Genomic DNA, 22,358 nt, shown 5'->3' with positions numbered 1-22,358 from the left:
ATATATAAGTTCCATGTTCAGTTTTATTCCATTTTCAGTTGCGAAAAGGAAGCTGACAGATTCAGGAATAGGTTAGAAAAGTGAAGACAAAGTAATGGAAACTGCAGTCATGTTGAAGAAGAATTAAATTCTTGAAGCCAAAAATAGTTCAGTTTCCCCACCAAGTGCAGATACCTCCTTTTCAGCAAGACACTGAGCAGATTTAAGCATAGATATGGAGCCTGGCACTCGTCCATTGCTGCAGAGACAATGTTAGTAATGACAGAATCAGCCAGTCCACTGAGACCGTGCACAGTTCATTTCACAAGAAGTGAAAGATCTCAGCACAGATCTACCATGCTGACATGACAGTGACTCTGGAAGAAACTGCAAGGAAAACACTGGTTTGCATTGCAGAAAACATGGGGTTAGATTGTAAAAGCACACTATATTATTTCTCTGGTAAATGCTAATGTGCTATGGCTTCACGAGTTTTTAGAAAAGCATTCTGGAAAACCTTCTAAGCAATGTATTGTGTATTTTTAGGACTGTTGCCCTGAATAATCTGCCAGCTTTGTAAAGATAATTTCCATTTCTGTGGATATTTCCAGGATTTTCAAGTTGCTCTGAAATGATCTCAGATTATGACAGTTGACTTTCAGAGCCTTGTTACTGCCTGGTAATGCTGTTCTTCATCCAGGCATTGACACACTACTCAGCAGCTGAATGTGTTGGTGTGAGTTTCTTCTCCCATAATGATGTTAATAATTCAGTGCATGGATCACCTGATTTTGGTGACATTAAAATGCTGATATAGCTGCATGGGTTTTTTTCTGTAATACGCAATAAATAAAATTAAAACACTTCTGTGTTAGAGAAGACATCTGCAGTAACCCAAGTTCTGCTGCAGGCTGACAGATTGAAAACAGAGGAAGAAGAGAGGCAATTCTCAGATGAGTATTCTTAGACCTATGGTACAGCCAAGGGCAGAATTTTGCCCTTTCTGGGGAATAAATCAGGGCAACGTGTGGAACTAGGGGGAAGAACAACCATTACAACTCCAAGTAAATTAATTCCACCTCTGATCTTTGAGTTCACAGAGGAAGGCTGAGATCCCAGTGATCCATCTGGCAAGTGACAGTAATGAGCATTATGCATAATGATTACAGATTACTCAGGCATGGCTGCAGATTTATATGCAATACAATGGAGCAAGCATTAAGGTTTTCCCAGGGCTTTTTGTAAAGCCCTGTATTAACTTGATTATAACTGTCTTTAACTGGGCTAATGTTTTCTCTGCCAGCTGTGTTGCCTTTTTTTTTTTTTAAAGTTTCAGCTGCTGCAGGCGATAGTTTTCAAAATATGAAGCTAGAGGGTAAAAGTACATTTATGATAAAAGCAATCTAGTGACCCATTTGGAAATACCTATATTCTTTATAGTAGGACCTTAAAACTGTAGTGTGGACTCATCCTTCTTAGGTTTGTGTGCTATTACCAGCACATTTTCATGACTGGGGTACTGAGGCAGCACAAAAGTCCCGACCTATAAAATATTTAGCCCTGTTTACCTCCCATCAGAACAGCAGGAACCCTGTAGAGAACTGTAACCACTTTCCACAGATGTAAATGGCAGCAGAAAGCATAGGACAATGAAGCAGTAGCTTTTATTAGTTTTCTAATGTTTATCTTTCTTTAGATATATGTTTCTTTTTGAAAGTCCCTGCTGATCAGATAAAGTTCCTGTGCCACAATAATGGTCATAATGCTCTTGCTTTTTGTGAAATAATAATATGTGGTAAATATTAGATAATGTTAGAACAGCATATCACAGCAATACAGAAACTTACATTAAGCTAGCCTTTGTACCTGAAATCTGCCTCAGATAACATTTATGAACACATTTGTCAAGGAGCTCAAGAGTATCATGTGTGACAAGTTTGTACTGTTTGATTTCTTTATCTTTTTGTAATTTCTTCTCCATCCTAAATACAAAAGGATACATAAAAGTAATTTCTAAACCCAGGTTAATACTCTGTATACTTAAAATCAAGGTTTCCCTTATTTGTGGGTGGGCTGATAATGTTTGAGATCACCTGTCCTCTTCATGCCTGGACAGGCCTTTGCCTGTGAGTTCTCAGGCAAATGTTCTGGTTATCTGAAGAAGTCAGGATCATCACCTCTGCAGAAGTTTTCAGAGAAAACATAATTTGAGGTATGTACTGATGACAGGGACAAGTGAAGGAGTGGATTAGAACAAACTCTGTTGGTTAATCCTATTTTACAAGTTTTATTTGCCACACAACTTCTTAGTTTATATTAGGTATGATTTGGATAAAGTAGTTAAAATAAGGCCCTGTCCACATTCTAATTTGGAAATAGAAATGGATCTGAGACACATTTTTAAAATGTTTTTTCCTTTCTGTTTGCAGAAGTACTGTCAGCCATCATTAGTGTACTGCTGGTCTATATCCTTATGGCATTCCTCTTGTATGAGGCTGTTCAGAGAACTATCCATATGGACTATGAAATAAATGGTGATATCATGCTCATCACAGCAGCCGTCGGTGTTGCAGTTAACTTGATGTAAGACCTTTCTCTCCATTAACACTCATAAATGTATTTCTCAATAAGCTGCTAATTCATTCATGGCCTGTAACTTTGTCATGGGATGTAATTTTGCTGGACCTCTTAATTTTCCCAAATAAGACAAGAAATTACACCAAGTATTATTTTTCAATTATTTGGTTTAAAATGAAAAAACCCTAACAAATCCTCCCCACGCAACAAACCCTAAAGCCTATTTCTTGAAGCATTTCTCTTCTTTCACTTTCAGAATGGGGTTTTTGCTGAATCAGTCTGGCCACCTTCACTCCCACTCCCACCCTCACTCTCATGTACCTCAGCCGAGCTCTCCAAGCACAGCCCAGGGCAGCAGCCACGGGCACAGCAGCCACGGGCACAGCAGCCACGGGCACAGCAGCCTGGCTGTGAGAGCAGCGTTCGTGCATGCCCTGGGGGACCTGGTACAGAGCATCGGCGTGCTGGTAGCTGCCTACATCATCCGCTTTAAGGTAAGGGAGGGCCTCTCCTGGAGGCACCGGGAATCTTGGCAGTTCAGCTCTGGTGATTAAAGTCAAAAGGGGCCTGGTTTTGTATGTTATTAAAAATACCTTTAAAATTATGTTTTATGATAAGGTTCATACATCATACAAAATAAGCAAAACTGTCTCTACTACATATATTCAAACAAAAAAAATTCATGAAACTTGGAACTAGAAGTAACCGTGTTTTCTGAATCACATTTTTGTAAGTGATCTTGTTTTCATACATCCTCTGACATTGTGAAATTTCTCTTTTGCAGCCAGAATACAAGATTGCTGATCCTATATGTACATATGTATTTTCCATACTGGTGATTTTTACAACAATTCGAATTCTGTGTGACACGGGAGTTATTATACTGGAAGGTAAGGTCTGTGCCCAATCTGCAGCACTTTACATGGAAAATACCAGTTTTCTTGACATCATGATCCCCATTTCTATGTGGATTGTACCTGGAGACCTGTCTGTCTTGGTGCTGCTTTAGTCTGGTGGTTCTTTATGGCTCCTGTAAATTGTAGCAGTTTTTAGGTGTTTTTGACCGTGGCCAGAACAACACAAGTCCTATAGCTGCACACTCTTTACCATCAGGAGATGGAGATGTGAAATGTACAGAACTTTCTTGTGTGTCTGCAGTGACTCTCAGTTAAATCAAGTGAACATTTGCCCAGACTCAGTTCTACACTCTCACTTTCATTACTTGTACAGTTGAAGTGAATGTGAATGGAGGTAAAAGGAAGCACCAAGCATAGGCAAATGGCTGGACGTGTGGTTCATGCCAGTCCTGTCTTCCCCTTTCCTACAAGTGCCTTTGTATTACTTGTGTGTATCTACTGTTCCCACAGGGGAAGCTGCAAGTTAAGAGTGGTGTCAAATACGGAAAAAAAAGGGAAGAAAAAGCTGAATGTGGGCTGAAAAATCTTATCTTACGTGACATAGAGGGAAACATGTCAGCAACATCCTTTGCTTTATCACAGCTTACGTGCTAACTGTTACTGCTCTAGTACTAGATCTAAGTACTATTACTTTATAAAGTGAAGATGTTAGGGCTGGGAGAAAAATCCTAGGTTTTAACTGCCCATTCCTAACTGTCTCATGTGAATTACCTTTGACTTTACTTCTATCATGTTATGAGGTTAAATCAGAAACTTCAGACTCTTCAGTCAAGTGCTTTTGCTGTTGCTTAAGATTAAAAAAAAAAATCCAGCAAAGTAGAAGTTCACTGAAAAGGCAAAAATGATGAAATTAGCTGAAGAACCCTCAATTAGCTCCCAGGCAATAGATTTAGCTGAAGGAAACAGATAAGACAAACTAATGAAGTATCAGATTCCAGATGTTTTGTGTCGTAGCTGTTCACATAGGTATCCCAGTTGTCATAAAAATCTCCAAATTAACGATGTCATTAAAAGTGATGATATATGGGCCTTATGCATGCTAGGAAACTTTTCCAACTCAAATTCAGGATCTCCAGAGAATGGACTTGCATTTATACTGGAAACCACTGCTGCAACATCAAGGCCCTTGAAGTTGTATCAACTTCTGGTATTCAGTTTCCTGATTATACCATAACCGAGGATGCTAAATTAGAAAATTAAATAGCTGTCCAACACAAGCAATGAAATTCTAGCTTTTAATATAGATTTATAAGGCAGAATGGAAGCCCATCACAAGTATGACATAGATATGAGAATTTAAGTCCATTTTTCCTGGGAAAAAGAAAGCTGTACAAATACTAGACAGTTAGCTAGTTATTTATCAGCTAAATAATTTTTGATGGTCTCCACTAGAAGGAAAATTTTGTTTTATGTGAGACAGTCTTAGACACTGAACTTTCAAAATAGATAGTACTGGAAATAACGTGATTTAAGATACAGTAAGGCACCAGGTTCAGAGAAGTCATGAAAAAAGTCTGAAGAAATTTGAGAAGCAAGCGGCTGAACTCCTCATAATATACATAAAGAAACTCCATACAACTAGATGATAAGCAATAAAAGATACTGTAACATCAAAACTACTCAGAAAGAGTTTATGCAGTACTTGCATTAGTTTTTGACCCAAGTTGATAATCTAAAATTTTGATTTTGCCCTTTCTACAAGGGCATGGTGTAAAAGGATGGTGGTGGTAACTTAGAGATGTGCTGCTGAAAATACCAAAAGGACTTGATCTCTGATTTGCAGAGATGACACTGTAAAATACAGTCCTTGGTGTTGACCACTGCACATGGATTACTGTAGCCTGTGAACATGATCCAGGTACCTGAAAAGCAGTTGCAGGAGACAGGCCCTAGCTTTTTTTTTTTTTTTTTAACAGATTTTGACCCTAGAGTCCGGCCTAAACTGTTACTAAGGGTTAGAAGCTGCAGTGAAATTGTCAACAAAAGTACATCATTGGAAAGGATCTAATGTTGGCTGTTGCCAGAGTGTGGATTCTGGACAGGACAGATTCCATTGAGAAAGCTCTGCAATTCTTGTACAACTTCTGTATCCATACCAGACTTAACAGGCCCATTTCTGTATTATTTTCTGTTGATAACATGGAAGTTACTAATCACTTCCAACAGTACAAATTCTAATTTCTTTGACATTTTGATCTGTCATGACATTTTAAAGGCTACTGAGACTTTGCAGAAGACAGAATTAATTTTATCTCATGTTTGGTATCACAGGAGTTCCAAGGCATTTAAATGTGGATCGCATCAAGGAAGACTTGATGAAAATTGAGGATGTTTATTCTATAGAAGATTTAAATGTTTGGTCTCTCACTGCAGGAAAAACAACTGCCATAGTCCACTTGCAACTAGGTAAGCTGCTGGATAGCATAATTCTAAATTGAATCCAAGTTTAGGAAAAACCCCACCACTTCCTCTTCATATTGTAATTTAAACTGAATCAAGAAAGATAATTCTGGGGAAGGAAAATCTACTAACTCTGCTTTTGTACAGCAAGGAACAGAACACCTTGGCCAAGAAAGACATGGTGTAAATGAAAACTGTGCAAATAAAATACATTCATACCCAAATGTCCAATGCAGATTCTTTGGGTAGGGGAAAAAAAAACAACACAAAATTTCTCCTCATAAATTTTGTTAAATGTTTAGGGAAAAAGGGTGAAATTCTAATGTGGAATAATCTACATATGAAAAATAAATGTTTTGCCAAAACCTGTGCTGATTCAGACATCTAACTATACTATGAATATCAGTTCTTAGTAAGAGAGCTCAGGTTTTTGAGAGGAAAGTATCAGACATGCACGGAGTTCTATCAAGAGAGGTGTAAAATGATAGAGAGTACACAGTGACCACAAGAACAATATTAAATTAGTAAAGAGTGTGAGCGAAAATTATTCTCATCGGTGACACTGGGATAAGTTTGAGAACATTTGCATTGCTCAGGTTTCTTAAGGAGGGAATTTATTAATTCTTTTCTTTATTTTTCAGTTCCTGGTAGTTCATCTAAATGGGAGGATGTTCAGTCCAAGGCCCGGCAGCTGCTGCTGAACACGTTTGGAATGTACAAGTGCTCTGTCCAGCTTCAGAGTTACAAACAGGAAATGAGCAAAACCTGCGCGAGTTGTCAGAGTTCCAGTGCCTAATTTCTTACGTTTTGGGAACTGCTGCCTTATTCTTTACCTTGTGTAGTCAAAGACTGAGAGCAATAAATGCAAAATGAAAATTATCCAATAGTAACCATTCATATGTGGATTTGTACCATGGGACATGCAGCAGGGAGAACTGGTGCTGCAAAAAGTGCAGTGGTTGCCCTACAGAACGTGTATTTCACTCTCCGTCGTACTGGTTTGTTCAATTTATTATGATTTTGAGACAAAGCTGGTTTTGGATTATTGTTTACAAACTGGAACGTGGCTCTGCAGATACCTCACAAATTACAGTCCAATATTGTCCTTTAAACATTATGTACCACAAAGTACCTGCACTCCAAAAGGAGCGTCAGGTATTCAGTATTTCACTCAAAAGTCTCTAAAGCTGATCATACCCGGGTTGCACAATATATCATGATCCCCAAATTCATGATTCAGTATTTTTGCAATAGTAATTTTCAGACAGTATCTCAAACTATTAACACATACATTAAGTTGAATTCTCATGGAAACTGTCTCTTTGGAGACAGTGCAAAACACAGAATTTACTGGACCCAGACCAGAAAGTTAGCTTTAATCTGGGCATTCAGAGATCCAGACAGGAAGATCCTTGCCCAGACTTCTGGTATTTATCTAGAGACCCAACACTGGACCCAAAGTGTTTTAAGTGATCAGTTATCTTTAATGTGTTTTAGAATAGGATTTATACATTAGAAACAAGTTATTTATTTTACAAAGTTTTGACTTGTAAGAGGAATTTATTATTAATAATCTTGAATGTCTAAACCATCATTTGATTCACATTAAAAGGCCAGTTGATTAGCATGCATTCTAGTTGTAATTAATAAATGTCCTGTAATTGATCATTTTTTCCATATTGTTTTGTTTTAAAAGAAAAGTCAAATGATAGAAGTGATACTTGACTTGGAAATCCTCTCAAATGCAATCTACAGATATGTGCACCTAACAGGAAAGTGGGGAGCAGAAGTTTTAGACGTGCACAATTCCATCCATCACAATCTCTGACCTTTTCATCTTTGCTTTAAGCACAGCATGGTAGCATCCTGTCAGGAATGCCACTGTGATAGCAGTTCCCACTACTTAGCTTATGGATAAAGCAAAATCCAATCAAGCTCTGTAACCTAAAGGTGTTGGACAACAATATCATAACAGCCTGGAGCGGCAGAAAGGTCCTTCTGTATTTGCAGAGAGGAGGCAACCTGGAAAGACTCTGTGTTCATCTGGACAGCTCAGAGTCCACAGAGTGGAACTGTTTGGCTTCATTGTGGAACCCCTGTATTTTGAATGTACCCAAGATGATAAATCTTTTCACTAAGCTGTCATACACCTACAAGCCCAGATTTAACCTGCTTCTGACGGCCCTGGCATTCAAGAAGCTAAGGACAGCAAGAACGTGACCTACGAAGTTCAGAAGAGGGCAAGAACTTGGCTTCAAGTATTTTTTTGTTTATTCTGTACTTCCACTTATGCAGAACTTCCACTGACATGAAAAGTAGTTCTCTGTGTGGATCAGAAAGGAAAACTTTTGCCCAGTTATGGTTATTGTGATATTCAGCTGTGAATATTTCAGCTATTTTCTGTTTTGAAACTCACTAGGGTTTCACACTTTCATAAGGCTAATTTGTATCTGCATTTGGTGGTAACAATTTTGGCTTCTTTTCTTCCCTTTTTGGAGGTAGGGGTCACATGATGATTTTTTATTGATGAAAGCAGACAGCACATTGAGAATCTGGACAAAGTGCACATAACACCAGACTGTGTTTGTATCTGTTTGGGCAGGAAGGAGGAACACTGGTGTACAGCATGGGAGCATGTGCAGCTGAAAAGCACCACTGTGCTTGGGAAGGTAATGCTGCAATACAAACACTATCATTAATTAAGCCATATCACAGTTCATGAAAAATGTGCATCCCATCATTACAAACTTACTGGCAAAAACCACAAACAACAGGTATTTTGCACATACTAATGCTCAAATGGGTTTTAATTAAATTGGGGTTTACAGTTGATGTAATTAGATGTTGAAGTACAGTAGAAATGTATTGTATTGGCAGTTTTTTAATAATTTAGTATACATTTGTTTAATTGAAGAAAAAAGGTGTGTTGTTTTATTGTGGGTTTTATTAAATCGATTATTAAAGTTCACATTGTCTTATAAAATATTTATTTGTATTTCATCAAATTCTTACAGCAGTCTGATACTTAGGGCAGCTGTGTTTTGAAATGTCTGAATACTCAGCTTTAAATCAGTTTGCAGATGCTATACAGAGAATTAATTAAGTCTCTATCTTTAGTCAGAACAATTTAAGACTTGTGATTTCACATGCAATAATTACACTTCAGAAGGTATAAGCTGACAAAGTATGGTGAAGGATCATCATAAAGCAACTGGCAAAACATTCCTGAAACCCTGCATTCACCCTGAGGGGCCCTTGTTACCAAGGACTGGAAGTTCAGAGAAGAGGCAACAGAAGACAAAATGAGAATAAAGAATAAAAGAATCAGTAAGTTTTTGTAGATACTCCAAGATTGTTTTCAGTATCAGCTTAGAGAAAAGGGGCATTATTATAAATAAGGTTTCATGTTTTTCCAAGCCAGATTATTTAATATGGTTAAGATAGTTTACACACTCTTACACTATTCTTTTCCTTCTAACAAATGCTCTGCCTGAAGTGAAAATGCATATACTTGACAGAACTTCTTTCTAAACAAAAAACTTCCGAGATCCAAGCAGGTTTCCACAACCAGTATCCCTGGTTTTCAGAGCTGTGGTCGAATGCTCTTGCTGACTGAACAGATGAAATCCTGAGAAAATTTTGCCACTTCTGAAAGTCCACATTGGGAGAAGGTTTTTCCTTTCTAAATCAGTGATTGTCACCCATCCTCTTCTGAAGCACAGATACAGTTTTGATGACAACCTACTCATATGAGTCAATAAAACATCTTCATATGAGTAGATTGCAAACCCTCACATCCTACTCTTCCCTTCTCAAGTGTTCTTATCCTAAGAAGAAAATTAGTAGAAACATATTTTGTTTCTGAATGTTTTCCTCGCCTAATTATGTGGTTTGGTTTTTGTTTTTAATTGTGTTGACATTTTGTCTTTTCAATACCAGCAGCATTTCTTTCTTCACCAGCAGAATTACCATTTAAAATGTCATACTTGAATCTGGTCTTCAATTATCTCACTACTGTACATATCTGCTATTTCTTGCAGAATCACTCCCAAGTGGCAGAGTGACTCAGAAAAGCAGAAGGCTGGCATTTAAAAGTAATTTTCTGACATAGAAGGAAAAACCCCAGAAGACACCCATCAAGTAATGAGTGGCAAGGATTCTGTTCAGGTGTTTTGTTGGGATCTCATGAAGACACTGCACTGATGCTGCACAGGGCAGGGCTGTTAAAGCATTATTTCTCTCTACAAATAAGTGTAAGTGTAATAAACAAAGATGGCTTATTGGGTAAAAGACATGGTACATACTGCAGCAGCTTCCTAGTCCAATAAACTAATCCATTGCCAGAGAAGAAGTTCCCTTGAGTTCTCAAGAGAAGGAGACAATCCCCTGGAAGTACCCAGCCCATTTCCCTCTACCCAAAAGAGCATTGCCAAGGTCTTTATTCTTGCTGATTGCTCCAAACACATTGCTCCAAACACATTTGGTGAGCACACGTAGCTCAATGTCATGTTTCACCAGCTCTTTGCATTATGCCACTGCTCTCAGCTTCCCTCTCTATTTTCTTGCCATATTCTGTCCTCTCCACAGTTTCATTAATAATGTCCAGCTCACACTCTGGGCACCTGCTGCTTACAGGGTCACCAGGAGTTTCTCTCACTGCACCAGGGGTGGAACACACCCCAAGAACAGTGCTGTTCAAATACAGGCCTGCCTTTGCCCTAAGGTCATTTCCTCTTTGATCAATAAAATAAAAATAAAGCCTTCTAACCAAGCTGCTAATTCATAGGAAAGACCTATTCTGAAAGCCTCTAGATTCCTTTTCTACCATAAAAAATATAAATGTCCTCCACATTAAAAATATAAATGTCCTCCACCCTTAATTCTCTTCCCAGTTTCATCCTCTCCTCCCCTCTATAACAAATCATGCTGGGCATTGACAGTCTCTGTGCTCAGGATCTGGAAAATCCCCTACTGGTCTACTCTTCTTATGCAATTTTCCAGAGCTGAATGCTCTAGGAAGGACCCTACATGCTCTTTAATTCTTTCAAATCCCTGACACAACTTTGGAAGCTACTAGAATAAATATGGATCCTTTCCATTTACTGTTTTGCAGCCACCACAGCAATCTGCTCTTAAAACACACGTGTAGCTGCCTTCTGTGTGTAAAGCTGTAAAATGATGATATCCTCATCATTATATTTGCTCTTTTGAGTATTTTTGCTCTTTTATCTCTATTTTCCTTTTCTACATTGTCTTCTCTCAGTATTGCACAGTTTGAAAGCAACTGGTGCTAAATATGCAGGTTAAAATAACTGCATTTATTACAGCTTTTAACTGAAGCATTTACACCTTTTATGGCATCAATTTATGCCAGGAAAAAAGCAAGCCATTTCATAAGCAAAATATAATTTTATCCTTAAGATGACTGTTTCATGATTGCCTTATACATGGTAAAAAGATAAGTTGTTTCTCCAGGACCATTATCAGCCAGTAAATGAATCAGCGTTGTCTGTATAGAGTGTGTCCTGCATTGTTTTACATAGTAAACTAATACATACAGGGATTTTTAGTTCAGCTGATGAATAAACAAAAGGACCCAGATGGCAAGCAGACTGCATTTATCCCAGGAGTATGAAAAGCACCCAAGTCCCTGCAATCTTTCTATTTCTTTTCCCAAAGCATACACAAAGAAATTATTTAATAAATTCCTAAACAAACTGATTAAATATGAACTTATAAAACTAGTCACCTAAGTCTAGTATCTGGCCTTTTAATTTTGAGAAAAACACTGTAAACAAACACTTTCATAGTTAAGGCGGTGCTCTATAGTTCATCGCAGCATACAATTATTCTGCATTTTTTACAGATTTCTCCTGTTCCTGTTTCCCCTGAGAGAACAAGTCAAAGGCTCCCCTCACCTGGTTGCCTTCCAGGCCGTTCCCGGCTATTCCAGACGATGGCGCTCCGCTCCCAGCGTTCACGAAGAGCTGCGGGCTGAGGAGAGCCACGGCCACTCCCGCTGCCAAGGGAATACATTCTATTGCACATCCTAGAGAGGTCTTATGAGTGAGTAAAGAAACAGCAACACAACTCCAAAACACTCCTGCCTCCCCTAAAATAAACCCCCACCAAACCCTCTTATTTTTTCCTAAAAAAACCACAGGGGATTTATCTTTTTAATAGATGCAATAAGGAAAAGCACAAACCTAGCACAGACTGCCTAATCAATTACTGGGAAGGAGTTTAGACACTTTTTGAAGGCATATATGGGTAAATACCATGGAATGCATGCTCTAGTGCTTTCCTCCAGAAAAGGAGGAAAAGAAAAATTTTTAAGAAAAAAAATCATAGGAGTAGAAATTAGTTGAGGGTACAGATATCTAAAATGTAAGTAGATTATATTAATTAATATTAATACGTAACAAGGTAAGTTATGATGCAAGCCCTTTGTTTCTATGAAAATAAGTATTTCTTCTTTAGGGTGCTGAATTCATGTTTCCAGGACAACAGATGATTCCATCTGAAACATTCCTGATTGTGCTTCTTTCTGAAGAATCAGAGGGCACTTTCAATCAAAAACATAAACTGAGGGAAACAATTTTGTTTCAAACTAGGCAGGTACAATTATAAATAACAAATATTGTTGTGTTTACATTCTGCAACTGCTAGTACAGTGGTGGTTTTGGATTTAGTAGAACAGAGTCTGGAGAGAGAAAATACAGATGAAGGAGGTTGATGAACTTGGACCACAACATCCTTCCAGTAAAGTCTTCTTTAATTTCTTTAAGCTATTAAGCAATTCTGTATTTTCTAAGCAATTGCAGAAGAGACACACCTTAAACTGGAAACAGAAATTGCCCAACCAGTTACACACTGGTTTCTTTCTATTTGCTTGAAACAGAACCTAGATGGAATAAATGAGGATGGTTTTCAAGCAACCTAGCTTCCTCAATTTGTCACAGAGCAAAGTTCAAGTCATATAATAGAAAAATCAAAGGACAGTAACTCTCTGCTTATCAAATGTTAAAGGTTCATGGGCAGTTAGCTGTAAATGAAGATATGTTTTAGATGTGAACAGCTATGCAGGATATCTCGTTACATTAACTCTATTAAGTGTCTTGGTAAAGAAGCAATGAAAGCAGAATATTTTTCTTCCACAGAAAGTTCTTACTACATCTGAGATTGCTCTGAGGATCAAGAGAAGAGCTAGTTCCTAATTTGAGCTGTCAGAGCTAGAAGGAGGCTGCTCACGGAGCTGGAGTAATAACAAAATTAAACCCTACTAATCAGCCCCCCACCTGCTATGGCTAAGTAGGGGTATTCATACTGCAGGGTTGTTTGCATGACTTTTTAAAAATTTCTTTTTAAGAGTTCATGTTTTGTTTATGATACAAGGTGTGTTCGTGTACAAAAAAAAGAAGGAGGGAAGAAAACACAAAGCCAGGTCATGTGGGTAGTGCAGATAGCAACTGGGAAACACTAGACTCCATTACACTACCATGCAACCAAGTATGGAACATACTGCTGTATCTGGAGCAAATTGTGGATGGTCAGAAATGAAATCAATACCAATTTCCTTTACAGACTGCAGCATAAATTGATCTGTTGTGCAGTTCAACTAAGACATCTGATGGCTTTACAGTCCTAAACAAGGTACGTTTTACCTGTCTAGCCCACACCAAAAACTTTCATTACTGTATGAAAAAAAGAATATTGGAGTGTTGCCCCCATCTCCCTTCTTTGTTGTGTTGCCATACTTTCTTTTATCTGTTTAGCGAAGAAGAAAAAAGCCCAGTAGATAAAGAACTTCAGTTAGCTTTTGCTTTTTGAAACTGATTACACTTCATTTCAACAAATGTTCCATAGCTACAGCAATACCCTGTGCTGTTCTATTCCTTAAGGAATGCAGGTGGCACTGCCAGCCAGACAACTGTGAGGATTTCTAAAAGCAGATAGGAAGGTCAAACTCTTTGATTCTTTATTGAGGGAATCCACCTATGACTTGGGTGGTAATTCTGTTTACTGTGCCCTTTACACCTACTGAGAAGTGACATTCTCAACAGCATATCCTCAAACACCAACTTCCCTGTAACACCCTGTTTTGTGTAGTGGAAACACCTCCTCTGTGAACTAACAAAAATACAGGAACTTGAGCACAGACATGCCCAGTTCTTAAATGTTTTAATTTTTCTTAAGAGAGAATTTTCAAAAAACACATACTAGTACACATACACAACCACTGCAAACTTTACTGTATTAATTCCATGCCTCCCTGAAATCAGCATAAAACATTCACCTAACTTCAAACTAATGGTTTTTCATCTACTTTGTAAAACATGCTATGGTAACATGGACATTATGGGCAAGAGTTGGGCAATGAGGCAATGACTAGAACTGCAAGTCATTGTGACTGGGATTGTGCTGTGGATTTCTGCTTTAGGGAGTAAGGTGGATACTGCAGTCTTCAAGATGAATTAATTTTTTCTGACCATAGCATCTTTCATTCAAAGCATTTGCCAAGAGGAAAACTAAACACAGTAATGGCAGCATAATGCTAATATATTTAATAATGCTAGCAGCATGGGCAGCATAGTGCTAACAGTCTTCAAAAAATATTTAGTCTTTACTGAATTATAAAAGAGGTCACAGCAGAAGGGAAGGATGCATCATTAAATGAAACAATTTTAACAGCTTCAATAAAAAAAACACACTTCCCTTTCTTTTAATGTAGTGAATTGGTGATTTATTAGCAGTAGATGATTGCTTTTCTTTGGCAAACTGATAAGATTTTTCTGTTGCTACCAGGGATCAGAACTTTCTGCATTTGCTTCCTTGTTTGTGCAGCAGCAGCATCAGATAAAGGATGGTGTTTATTAGTTACCTGCCTATTGGAAATACATTTGATTCAATTAAAGAAGTGACAATCAACAGGTGATGAAGAATGTGATAGCTTTGCTGAAGTTGAAAGCATAAACACATTTATTTACATGCAAGAAGTTTTTCAGACTTGTGTGGTTTTTCTGATCTCTCAGATAAAACAGAACTTTGCAATGAAAAATTCACAATGTCCAATACTGAAAGAGGAAGGGAAAGAACTCCAGCTTTTCACTGACATTATGCTGTTGACAATCTCTGTTATGATCTGTTGGGAGGTTCCTCATTTACACCTCACACAGCATCAGTGCTTTCTGAAGATAAGATACAGTTCTGTGCAGAAGGCTGATGCAGTCCTTGAGCCCAGAGTCTACCTCTAAAGTACCACACCACACTTGTCTCATGCCAAATACTGTAAAAATGAGTCAAATGATAGAATGTAGCTTGAAAACCAAAGAGTTCTACAGAACTGGAACCACAAAGTGGGATGCAGGTGGCTCTGCCTTGGGACTGCATGATTTAATGGTTTAGGATTTTGACAGGATTGCTACAGAGCTCTGGTCCCTATAGTCTATTTTTAGTGCTGTATCCTAATGACTTATCCTCTAGAGTCTCTAGATTCTCAGTTTACCATCATCTGGTAACAGCAATGTCTGTGCAGAATTCCCATGCCCTTCAGCAGGGAAATCTGATTATAAAATCAATGTCTGTAATAGAAGTCCCAAGTTCAAGAGCTATCATCTCCTCCCCCTGCTTCAGCAACACTTGGGGTCAGTGAAGTCAGCAAATCTGGCTGAGGGAGAGCTAAGGGAGTTTGAACTTACAGAAATTATGCCTTCTAATTACTCAGAAAATACACAAATGAAAAAAAGCTGTTTCACAGCTTCTGTCTGGACTGCACAATCTGTCAGGCTACAGGAATCACTGTGATTTATAGGATTAAAAACTGCCAGACCACTTCAAGTTTGGCGTTCCAGAACACAAACAAATTATTTTACCATTTACTTGCAAAGAAACAACCAGATGAACAGAATTTCAGTAACAGAACAGCCCTCACTCAAAACAAAAGATATCCAGATAGAAGTGGGTGAGCAAGATCCTCCCATATTATTAGCAGATATGGCCCTTGTTTTTCTGCAGCAGCATAATTTAGAGAGAGTTTTCAGTGGAATGGACCCTGTCTACCAACATCATGTAAATTTGTTAACAAATTCAAAGAAAAAATGCAAATGTTTTTATGTGAGTCCGTTGAAAGATAATGCATGCTTATGTTTATGGCTCAAATTTGTGCTTCATCTGAATTTTAACAGATGCTCACAAGTACTTTTTAAACCTTATGGAGAGATGGTCACAAAAGTGACTTGCTTTATCTTAAAAACGTTGCATGATGAAGTCTTAAGTTATTTACACGGACATTTTAGGGAATGTTACACAGATTCAAATCTTGGCCATGAGCAGCAGAAGTGGTATTGCCAGCCAGGACAGGAGCACACCTGCCAGCCCAGCACCCCAGCCCTGGCTCCACACACAGAGCAGCCAGCCGGGACACCCAGGACACCTCCAGGGACTCCAGGCACAGCCCTGCAGTGTCACAACCCTGAACAGAGGCCATGGAGCCGGCCTGGCGCACCAGGCCAAACCTTGGAAGTCTTAAAGGTGAAAACAACACCAAACCAAAGCCTTTGTCATGCCCCTGTTGCTAAGAGATGAGGGTTTATTTAAACTAATTTGGTAACCTGGCAGTGAAGGCCAGCACTAGCCTATATCCTGATACCCAGACCAACTGTCTCCAGGGCTCCCAACTAGTGTTCTGCCACCCCCACTCTTACACCTTGCTCACATGGCCCTCAGTCCCCAGCCAGGAACCGTGGTGATGCTGCAGGACAGCTCTCACTTGTTGGGGTGAAATCTGTTCCAGGCCCCAGGCTCCCTGTGTTGTGAGGGGCTCTCCCACATCCTGGGTGAGACCTGAAGGGCAACACCTCCCCAGTAATGGCTCAGAACAACACAACAAAATTATCTAAAAGTAAATGCTAATTGAACTAAACCCCTTGTTCATCTGGGCGAGGTCCAGCACAAATAGGGTTGGCACAGCCTGGGTGAGGGTGTGTGATCTTTGGCCAGGGCGAGGCACACAGGCAAAGGTGCTTTGGATGCGGTGTCAGCTCACGGCTTCGCAGGGGCCGTTACTGCGACGGCTGCTTCCCGATGGAGAGCTTTGGGCAGACAAGCTGCCTGCTCCCTGTTCACATCAGCACCTGAGGGGCAACACTCACCAAGTCCAACCCCAGTGCCCCAGGCCAAGCCAGCAGTATTGCTTTTATTTCTATTTCAGTTACACTTTTTATACTTTTTACGGGATTTCACTGTCTGTATGCTCCCGTCCGGCATGTGGATGTGCTGGACAGCAAAGGCTTCAGACAGCAAAGGAAAACCATGCCAGCCATGTTTGTTTAACCTGAAAGCTTTTTCAGAAGTGTCCAACACCAAATATTGGCTGGATTCAGTGAATCATTCCCATTACTCCTGTTTGTTTTCCACAGCTAGTCCTAGGGACAGCCACTCTCTGCGCTAAGGCAGACAACAACTGCAGGATGAACCATTTCCTCCAACAGTTGCATCAGCCCCCTCTGTAAGTTACTATTTTCTGCAGAAAGCCACCACTGAAGTAACCAGACAGTGCAGAACTACATTAATAGCACCTTGTGGCAGAGAAATGCAGGGGGTCACAAGGAGAAATGCTAACACTGGGGCTATCACATGCAGAAACAAAAATCCCCAACGCAGCTCTCTGATAACCACACCACCACAAGATCTGCAGATTAAAGGCCTTGAAGTACTACTGTAATAACAAAAATTAGCAATTCATTGTATATACATTGCAACAAGCAGTCTTCTTCTGTTCTTCCAGAAAGCTATTTACATATGGGCTACTCAGAAAAATTTAGAGAAGCATGACCGTAGATTGTAATGATGGATTTCTAACAGTGATTAGAACTATTAAAACACATTTCTAATGGTATCTAACCTATACTGGAAACCCTAACAAACTAGTGGCCATTTTTATTAATCTTCATAATTAACAGGAAATTTGGAAGTTATATAGTTCCATATAAATGTACTAGCTAGGGTGAGCAAAGACAGTGGTTGTTAAAAAAAGCCAACATCAACCAAATCAAATCCAAGAATAGAATGGAGTGGGAGACTAAAGAGAGCAAAGGAAATAGAGAGAAATAAGGAAGTTGTTAAATTATTTCAATAGCCTTTAAATTGTTCGTGGAATTAAAATTAATGGGTTTGCATGACACAGATTAGGGAAGTCATACTGTTCTCATAAACATCAGCTCATAAAATTCAACCAGTTGAATCTTTACTGTTTGTAGAACAAGGAAATAACCTGTACATTGCTTTATAGATTTATGTTGAGTAGCTGATTGGGGAGACACAGTAATTGCTCTTGGTTATGCTACTTATGAGAAAAAACCCTCTATGCAGGAGACAGATTTTTAGGGATAGTCAGAGAAGACACAAAACCCAATAGCTTTAACAACATTCATAACCTTTTTGAGCTGCCAAAAAAAAAAAAAAAAAGTTGATTTCTTATATTGTGTGAAAACCCTCCCCAAAAATCTGTATTAATAAAGAAAACCAGAACAGCTTACAAAGCAAAACAGTTTTATTACCAGAGCTGTTATGCTTCAGGACATGATAAAAGAAGCAACAACCTGTGACTGACAGCAGTCACACTGCTTAATGTGCTACTGGAAACATCACTGAAATGTGGCTGAATACAAAAATTAACTAAAATTTACTTACACTTATTTTCCCAATGTTGACAGATATTTAGGTCATAGTATTTGCAGCCAAAAAAAGTGACTTACTGAAGAACAAACTCAATTAATGCATCAACTCAGGGCAGGCACAGCACTTTGTTTTTGCTACAGTCCAGTAGAAATATGGAAATACAGAGAAATATTTTAAAAGATTTTCTGTTTTAAAATACTTAAAACTTCATCAGAGCTCTGTATTTTTGTGGTTCTATGCTATTCAATCTTCTTGTAATGTCATTCCTTAAATGCAAGCTAAGGACTTATTCTGAAGACTACTAGTTCCTCTCACTCTAAAACACTAATGCTGCTGAGTCATCCTTACTAGATAAACAAATATTTATGCAACATTTAGATTATTTTTTTTCCTCAGCTGAAGAAAACAGCTTCTGAAGCCAAGCTACCTTGGAATTCAGGAGACAACTTTTCTAAATGAAATTTGTCTTTGCTGCAGTAGAATAACCTAAAGCACTTGACTATTACTCATTTAAGGGGACTTTTCTCAATTAGCAGCTGTTTCACTTTTGGTTTCTTTCTCACAGAAAGGATTAGGAGTTCTTACCATCCATTTTAAGAGGAACTGTGGAATAGATTGAGAAACTGCTTGGAAGAGGGCACATACAGAAAATACCTACAAAAGGACTGTTCTGCCATTGGATGCATGTCTCATGATTTTACTGGGAACGTGCCCATTACATTCTTTCCCAGCCAACCCATAAGCAAACAAACACACAGAAGCTTAAAGAAGAACTGTCTCTTCATAATCATTCCTAATTTTAATCTCTTTGTTTCTATTTGATAAGAGACATATTCCTAATAGCACGTAGAAATCTTTAAAAACATTGTTAATTGTGCAGTACATTGCAGCTTGCACTTGAACAACCTTGCACAAAAAGAAGAAATCTACACTGTGTAGTTTTGGATAATGCAGATTTTCTAATTCTAGTACCATCAAAAAATTTAATCATGAACAATATTAAATACAAAAGAAATTACCTGATTTTCATTTCTTTTCTAGCCATGCTTAACTCTTAGGTTTTGAGGTTCTAAATCTGCAGTCTCAAATAAATCCTTAAATAACCTATTGGACTCCTCAATGGATAAGTTTCAGTATTTGCAGCACAACATTAGTTTTGACTTAATCTAACACAGACAAGGAATGCAAGTGTACTGCATGACCACATATGCTGCCATACAAAGACATCCTCTGGCTATGACTTTGGTCTCTATATAACATTGAAATACAGAATAGAAAGGAAGGAGACCAGGAATTCCAATTTAGAAAAGCTTTTGGGCAATTTACATGAAATGTATAAACTTAGAATTTATTTTATTAAAAATGAGTAAAATGGCAAAACTAATGTATTTTGAAACAAATCCTGAAATTCTACAAAAACTATGAAGGATTTTTTGATCCATAATTACCATCTGAATACTCAAAAATTTACATCAAATCCTTATTGAAAATTACTATTTTGAGTCAGATTTTTGGACTATGTGGATGCCGTATGCCAGTTTCTAAAGCAACATGAAACTCCTCATCCAGAGTCCAAAAAAATGTAGGGAGACCCTAAAAATGTAGCAGAAGCATTTCCGCACACTGATTTCAGTAGTCAAGTTTGTGCAGAAATGATTCCACTAGATTCATAGGGTACCTTTTTGAGGCAACAGAAACTTCTCACTTCGTAAGCTTTTTGACCTCTTCCAGCTCCTCTATAGGTCGCCACTGCTGACTGATTGTTACCAGCTGGAAGGAATGGAAAATATGGAAGTTAGTAAAATCCCAGTGAGCATCTCCTCCACTCCCACACCTCCCCATATCAAACATCAGCTTATTGCTGAAGAAGTTCTAGTGGCTTTACATCTTCCTTTCAGAAATATGCAACAGATGACATAATAATTTGTTGAACAAAATCACTAGGATATTAATTAAGTAATCATGCCAAATAATTTTATTTTTCCTTATCCTAAGTGCTCTTATAAACTAAGATATTTTTCCTCCAGGCTACAGTACTTAAACATTCTTATTCAATTCTGTGATTCAGGAACAAGGTAAGGGTAAACAGCACTTCCTCCATACTCCAAGTTTCCACTGTTATCAATGGAATTGAGTAAATGGATGTTTGGGGTGGGAATGGACACAGGACAACAACCAGAAGTATGGTATGAATGTAGGATCAGACCCACAGTGTAGGAGATCCCTACCATTAGCTAATAGGGTGAAGACATAAAGTAATGAATGAAGCATTTGTGTCCACATCAACTTTACACTTGTTCTCGCATTCATATTTTGCTAGTTCTTACACAGGAAAGAAGTGATTCATTATGTTGGAAATTTATGCTATTTATACATACATTATATGTACAAATTACCTTCTGAGGCTTGGCAGGATCAATAGTTTCCCATGGTTCTGAACTGCCAATCTTGTGAATGCTTTAAAAGAAGATAAAACAAGTATTATGTTTTAAGGTGTGTCCTTGAACATATTTTCATGAGCAGCCTATTGTCAGTAGAGCTATTCACTTTAGTAAGGAGTTCCCTAAAGCACAAATTTAGAGGTTTGGGCACTACATTTTAAAATCTGGATAGGAATCAATGACGGGTTGCTTTATTTGCAGCTTCCAAAGCACCAAGCAAGCCAGCACTGCCCACATATCATTGTGAGGGAAGCAAGCTGAAAAATCAAAACTGAGTAAAGACCAAAGTAAGGGGACTTTTACCCCAACAGTTAAAATGCATACTCCGATCACTTTAAAATGAATATATAAACCCCCAAAACCTTTAAGAGTATAGGATTGGCTCAATTTATCAGCCAAGCCATTGGAATACTATCAAACACTGCTCTTTACATACAAGTCAATAGCCTGGTTGCAGTATATATGGATCTCATTTACCTATATGATTATATAAAATTCTTGATTAGAACATTTAAAACTTCTTATACCTAAAGCAAAGAAAAAACATAATTATTAAATCAAAAGTTAGGAAATAACTTGGACTACACTCCAAATCAATTAATTTCCTCACTATTTACAATCTGCAGATACTTTAGTTATTATCAGTACTCAGTACTCTCCTAGTACTCTGGTACATGTGTCTGGCGCCTTTTTTTTTTTTGTTTTGTTTTGTTTTTTTTTTTTTGTTTTTGTGTGTGTGTAAAACATGATGGTCAAATACTTGGTTCAATAAAACAAGTCAGGGTAAGCTCCAAACAATAAGTTTTTCCTTACATCACATCAGATTTGCGGAATAGTGAATAGACACAAAAAGAGAACGCCCCAGCTGCTGCCAAGGACAATATTCCGGCCAGGGGAATGAGCTGAAAAACAAAACAGAGAAAAGAGCTGATCTTATGTCCCAGCTACAGACCCACGAACAGGGGGAGCAAGGGTTACACAGAACTAGGCAGGGATTACCTGTTCCTCTACATTATCTCTATATTACTCGTTACACCACTTAACTTTTAATATGCGAATTTCACTTTTACCTCTACGTTACCCTCCTCCACACCTCACTTTTAATACATGAACTTTACGCGGGTCCCATTTCCTCGGGAAATCAAGTGGCATCCTGGTGCAGCCGCCCGAGCCCCCCGCATCCCTCCCCGCGGGCGGGTAACCACGGCCCCGACCCCTGAGGCAAACTCACTTCTCTTTTCGTTTTAAGCGTGTGCAAGATGCCCTTGTTCATGCTGGCGGCTGCGGAGCGGCTCGGGCTCTGGGCGCTCCCCGGCCGGGGCTGGAGGTGCCGGCGGGCCCGCCCCGCGCTCTTTGAGCCCCGCGC

General features: G+C 38.6%; 2 protein-coding genes across 4 annotated transcripts in view; one reads left to right on the top strand and one right to left on the bottom strand.

Moving 5' to 3' along the window:
- The window catches only part of SLC30A4 (solute carrier family 30 member 4), a 14,872-nt gene extending 8,120 nt beyond the window's left edge, over window positions 1–6,752 (top strand). The window contains exons 3-7 of the mRNA XM_041418514.1: window positions 2,409–2,562; window positions 2,813–3,050; window positions 3,341–3,446; window positions 5,745–5,879; window positions 6,515–6,752. Of these exons, the coding sequence (XP_041274448.1) occupies window positions 2,409–2,562; window positions 2,813–3,050; window positions 3,341–3,446; window positions 5,745–5,879; window positions 6,515–6,669 (788 nt within the window). The 3' untranslated portion in view covers window positions 6,670–6,752. The remainder of the gene's footprint in view (window positions 1–2,408; window positions 2,563–2,812; window positions 3,051–3,340; window positions 3,447–5,744; window positions 5,880–6,514) is intronic.
- CUNH15orf48 (chromosome unknown C15orf48 homolog) overlaps window positions 1–22,358 on the bottom strand; it is a 24,845-nt gene extending 2,487 nt beyond the window's left edge. Inside the window, exons 1-5 of one of the 3 annotated variants that reach the window (XR_005953700.1) lie at window positions 22,224–22,358; window positions 21,806–21,894; window positions 20,948–21,008; window positions 20,230–20,321; window positions 11,792–11,892 (exon numbers count right to left, since the gene is read on the bottom strand). Coding sequence is in view for 2 of the 3 variants with exons in the window: in XM_041418517.1 (XP_041274451.1) it covers window positions 20,253–20,321; window positions 20,948–21,008; window positions 21,806–21,894; window positions 22,224–22,265 (261 nt within the window). In the remaining variant the exon portion in view is untranslated. Of the gene's footprint in view, window positions 1–9,159; window positions 11,893–18,405; window positions 20,322–20,947; window positions 21,009–21,805; window positions 21,895–22,223 lie in introns of those variants that run through there. The other 2 variants (XM_041418517.1, XM_041418516.1) reach the window with 2 other exon arrangements.

Source organism: Onychostruthus taczanowskii, unplaced genomic scaffold, assembly GCF_017590055.1.
Source record: "Onychostruthus taczanowskii isolate IOZ18803 unplaced genomic scaffold, ASM1759005v1 scaffold6, whole genome shotgun sequence".
Lineage (NCBI taxonomy): Eukaryota > Metazoa > Chordata > Aves > Passeriformes > Passeridae > Onychostruthus > Onychostruthus taczanowskii.
This window is presented reverse-complemented; position numbering and strand designations above follow the sequence as displayed.